General features: G+C 39.7%; 1 protein-coding gene across 1 annotated transcript in view; it reads right to left on the bottom strand.

The window, feature by feature from the left end:
• Nucleotides 1-629: 629 nt before the first annotated feature.
• The window catches only part of LOC119338050 (protein NDL1-like), a 4,626-nt gene continuing 653 nt past the window's right edge, over nucleotides 630-4,602 (bottom strand). The window contains exons 2-11 of the mRNA XM_037610342.1: nucleotides 2,781-2,880; nucleotides 2,534-2,631; nucleotides 2,312-2,400; nucleotides 2,164-2,224; nucleotides 2,003-2,089; nucleotides 1,814-1,891; nucleotides 1,660-1,716; nucleotides 1,511-1,566; nucleotides 1,288-1,423; nucleotides 630-1,199 (exon numbers count right to left, since the gene is read on the bottom strand). Of these exons, the coding sequence (XP_037466239.1) occupies nucleotides 978-1,199; nucleotides 1,288-1,423; nucleotides 1,511-1,566; nucleotides 1,660-1,716; nucleotides 1,814-1,891; nucleotides 2,003-2,089; nucleotides 2,164-2,224; nucleotides 2,312-2,400; nucleotides 2,534-2,631; nucleotides 2,781-2,880 (984 nt within the window). The 3' untranslated portion in view covers nucleotides 630-977. The remainder of the gene's footprint in view (nucleotides 1,200-1,287; nucleotides 1,424-1,510; nucleotides 1,567-1,659; nucleotides 1,717-1,813; nucleotides 1,892-2,002; nucleotides 2,090-2,163; nucleotides 2,225-2,311; nucleotides 2,401-2,533; nucleotides 2,632-2,780; nucleotides 2,881-4,602) is intronic.

The raw sequence follows: 4,602 nt of genomic DNA, 5'->3' as shown, positions 1-4,602 counted from the left end.
GTGAGCATCTCCAAGAGATTGAGCCAACACAACATCTTGAGATTTCTTCTCTCTATACAGCATTTTTTTAACATAGTATAGAGTATAGACACAGACGCTCATACATACATATATACATTTGTCTCTACGAACACACTTATGCACACCTACTCATATGAACATCTCCGACAGACTAAGCCGGCACATCATCTTGAGATTGATAAAGTCATGAAAAACACCTTAGTCGACAGGAACGTCTCCTCCCACACACATTGCTAAAAAGCAAGCACCGGTGTGAAGTATAGGGCGCTGCCGCGCTGGGAATACCACTATACTCCTAGATCCTAACCATCCAACCACAGGTTGACAAACGCAACACGTGTCAACATCTTCATTATGTCGAACATATATTTTGTAAATTTGACTAAAATCCTTTCAAATTTGCAAATTTCTGGATGAAAATTATTAATTACTTCAGTCGAGCTTGGGGCAGGTCTTGACAGTCCACAACTGATAACTTTTGTCCTAGCCACAAGAATTCGGATCGCGCTGGGCCCTGGCCTTGATGCAAGTTTGCTTCAGAAGACAACGATGGTTGAATATATAACACTTTGCTTCAGGAGACAACAATGGTTCACCAGTCTAGCTCATAAAAGGAAACCAAGGGTACAGGCGAAGTGGAGCACCTAATCGGACAGCACCTCACCAGCCTCCCTTTATTATTATCATTATTCCTTTTGCTTTGACAAACAATCTGTGACCATTTACAACTGTTTAATACTACCACGAATCAATGGAATAGAACCCCACCACCAACCAACCAACCAACCTCACCACCCTAAAACTCTTCTCTATATCTACATCACAGTTACAACATTTCTCCCCATTTCAACGCCAAAATCAGGGCAGACATGCCATCAGTATTGCCGATCGCCGGGTTAGCCTAAAGCCCCTCACACGTCCAACCTTTTCTTCTTCTTCTTCTTCCATATATGTACCTACACTCTGAGATTGGCCCGCGTCTTGATCGGCTTCAGCTTCACGCCCATGCTCTCGGGCGAGAGGAGCTCCGGCGATATGCAGAACAGGTTCAAAGGGCTGCGAGGGCTAGAGCTCACATGGCTCGGCCTGAACAAGCCGTATCCCATGAGGAAGTACTCCATTGGTATCAGCATCGCGTGCGGCTGCTCCTCCGTCACGATGGACCCGCACGCTTGCACCTGTGAAAAACACCAGAAATCGGTACTTTCAAACCAAAAAAAAGGATTTAACTTTTGAATACAAGATTATCGGGTAAATAATAGATACCTCAACGAGAGCACTGTATCTCTTATCAAGTTTTGCAGTCATGTGAACAGCTTCAGTGTGGAACTGCGAGTTCTCACCGACAAATATCAGAGTTCTGCACTGCAGCTGCTTCAGGCTTTCTGTCAAGTCATGTCTCCTGCAATGCAGCACAACGTACATTTTGATTCCATCAGCTCAGGTGCTAGTTGATCATACAGGAATTGAACGAGAACAGGGTACATACTGATTGATTGTTTGGATAAACCGCCATATATTCATGCTTTGCCGTTGATCTAGGAACTTCATGAATTAAGACAGGCTATGTCAGCAAGATAAAATTACAGAGACATAATAGTGGATGATGAAGGATAAAAAGAATTGCAAAGTACATACACTTCTACACGCCTGCATAATATCAGATTCTGGTATAGCAGAGCCTCCTCGCACTCTCTGTGGATTAGAAGTTCAAACGGAAGTGTTCAATATCACATGGTCTACAAAATATAAAATAAATGACATGCCATACACACTAATCTTAACTTATTACCTTGCCAAAGTAACGCTGCAACAAACAGTCCTTCACAACGTCACACATCCCGTAATAATACAACAAATTCGACATCACCTGGGAAAATGAATTTCTCAGTACAACCATATTATTAAGATGAATTTAACAGTAGACTTTATTATCTTTAAGACAAAATATAGTACTAGAGGATATATATTGAATGGCTACCTTGTTATAAAACCACTCAGTCCATGAGGGAGTTCTACATAGAGGTGAAACGAGGATAAGACCTAGCACACGCTCCCTATACTTTGTCTGCAACAAACGGTGGAGATAACTATTAGTAGTGCAACCAGAAGAAAATAGATTACTTCTAAAGAAACACATACTGCGAAGAGAGTAAGAATGTATGCACCAGCACTGACACCTAAGCACATAACAGAACTCAATCTGGAAAAGCCATAAAGTCATTAGTTCAAAGAAGGTGAGAAAAAAAATCTGAATATCACCAAAAAAAATATATCTGAGAATATGTACCCAAAGAAATCAAGTACTTCTGCAACCTGATCCGCTAACTCATCAACTGATGCCACAGGACTGTTTGGTAAAATCGGAGTGGCTCCTAACTGCACAATTGTTGTAAAGGACAATAAAGCATATGAGTATTACAAAATAGATAGAAAATTTGCTGATGCATCATAGCAAGATAAATGCAAAGGGCAAAAACTTCATTGTAAGAACAAAGTCTACTAAAAAAACCTCATGTCCAGGGGGGCTTATATGGTAAATGCAAAAATTATGGAGCAGCAGTGAGGCAGCCTCCGGGCAGAATAGTAGTCCTTGGAAGCAAGACATATCTGATCAACAATAACAAACATAAGCCTCTGTATTGTGAAATTCTTATATAATACAGTGTAGTGGATAGAGCCATAGACGGTACGCTGCACAGGTGCACATTTAAAACAGTTACTGACACTATCCATTCAGTTGTAATAGTGAAACTTACGGTTCAAAGCAACATCTGGATAAGTAATAAGGGCATGCTTATCATGGTCACCATACACAGCAACAGATACAGGTCCATGTTTTGTTTGTATATGATGTTCCTGAAAAAGCAGGACACAAGGTGTTATGCAAACATGGATCAAGATGACAAGAACATTTGGTAAATGATTACTGCATAACTATGCTCAGCATAAAAATAGTAAAATACTCCATGCTTTAGTTTGGACTAAAGAAAACCATGAAAACAGTGAACCTGCCTATTTTTGGCAAGTAGTATATGATGGATTTCTTTATTGTGACTGAAAATCCAACCTAATAGATGCTTGAAGCAAGAAATTTCCCAAAATTGAAGCAAAGATTATGAAATCACGATTGGAAGCTTTCTGTTGCTGCATGTTATACTAAAACTGAGTTGGCAAGGTGCTAATAAGAAAAAATAACAACAGCACCGTTAGTCATGACGATGCATGGTGCTAAAGTGATTATTCCTAGACCATCTCTTAGGCTCAAGGAAAATAAGAGGAAGCAGAGGACAAGAACCAACCAAAAGTGATTCCTCTACCATTTGGCAAGCAAATAGCTTAAAGCATAGTTGTCAGAAACACCATACGCTAGGCAATCAAATGAGCTGTTATGTTCTATCACAGGAAGAATGTGTGTGACAGCGACTTTGTCAGAAGGAGGCTTGCAAGCTGCATTACCAAATTTTAATAAGGAAGCCAGAATTTTTTTGACAAGGCAAACCTGCACAATCGATCTGAATTTCCAGACCATTGGCCTTTTCTTGTTGTACAATGCAAAGAGTTTAGGAATTAGTCTAGTAATCCTTTGGCCTTACAAGTACAACTATTTTTTTATAAGACACTCACCAATCTTATATGGATTTAAAGAACTTCAAATACGGTGCAGAATTCTTGTAAACCATACAAAATAAAATAATAAACTACAGCCTTGTCTGCTAGACATACTTGTTCGTCTACAGTAAACTCGTTTCTTCCACAACTGTTTGCTGATTTTGTAGAAAATTCTTCATGTGCAAACATATAAGAAACTTAAGGATGAATGGTTTGTACCATAGTCATATGAAAGAATAACATTTAACTACATTACAATCCACTGTCCACTGATCATCAGAACTATGACAACACCCACAAGGATGAACTTAAGTTTGACCAGGCACCTCATTTCAATTTCACATATTGAAAGAGTTTAAATGGTTTGAAACAGCAAGCAGGGATTTGATAAGGACACTTGTGCTTGACAGCCCAACTAAGCAAAGTGATATGGCAGAATTGAAGAAAACTTCATAGGAAAAGGGGCAGTTAGGACACGCAAGCTACAACCCAAAAGCGTCAAAATCGAATCTTCATGGTTTCTTTTCTGATCAAGCGATAAGCACAACAAAGTAGGGGATTGATTTGATTAGTTAAATTAATCAGCACGCTGCCACATACAGAACGAAGACCACAAAGAAATCCGCATGGACGAAGGTAGGTAGAGGCCAGCAGCCACAGGAGGCACCCTAAAATAATACCACTTTGATACTACACGACGCAGATGGCTAGCTAGTCGATGTGAAAGGAGCAGGGCAAACTCCAATTGGACTAATAATAAAAAAGAAATTCTCATGAACCAACAAGCAAGAGAACCGCCTAACTATGATTTACGATTCAAATTAGGATAGAAGAAAATTCTGAACAAGAAACCAGTAAAACAAACAGAGCAACTAGCCCAAAGAACCAAAAATCTACAAGCAGCCAAGGATTAATTCCGAGACCAACACAACTTCAGGAGAACTTAGTGAAATTCGAGATATAAGGTAC

Source organism: Triticum dicoccoides, chromosome 7B (assembly GCF_002162155.2).
Source record: "Triticum dicoccoides isolate Atlit2015 ecotype Zavitan chromosome 7B, WEW_v2.0, whole genome shotgun sequence".
In the NCBI taxonomy this organism is placed as follows: domain Eukaryota; kingdom Viridiplantae; phylum Streptophyta; class Magnoliopsida; order Poales; family Poaceae; genus Triticum; species Triticum dicoccoides.
The sequence above is the reverse complement of the archived record's forward strand: the minus strand, read 5'-3'. Positions and strand labels throughout refer to the sequence as shown.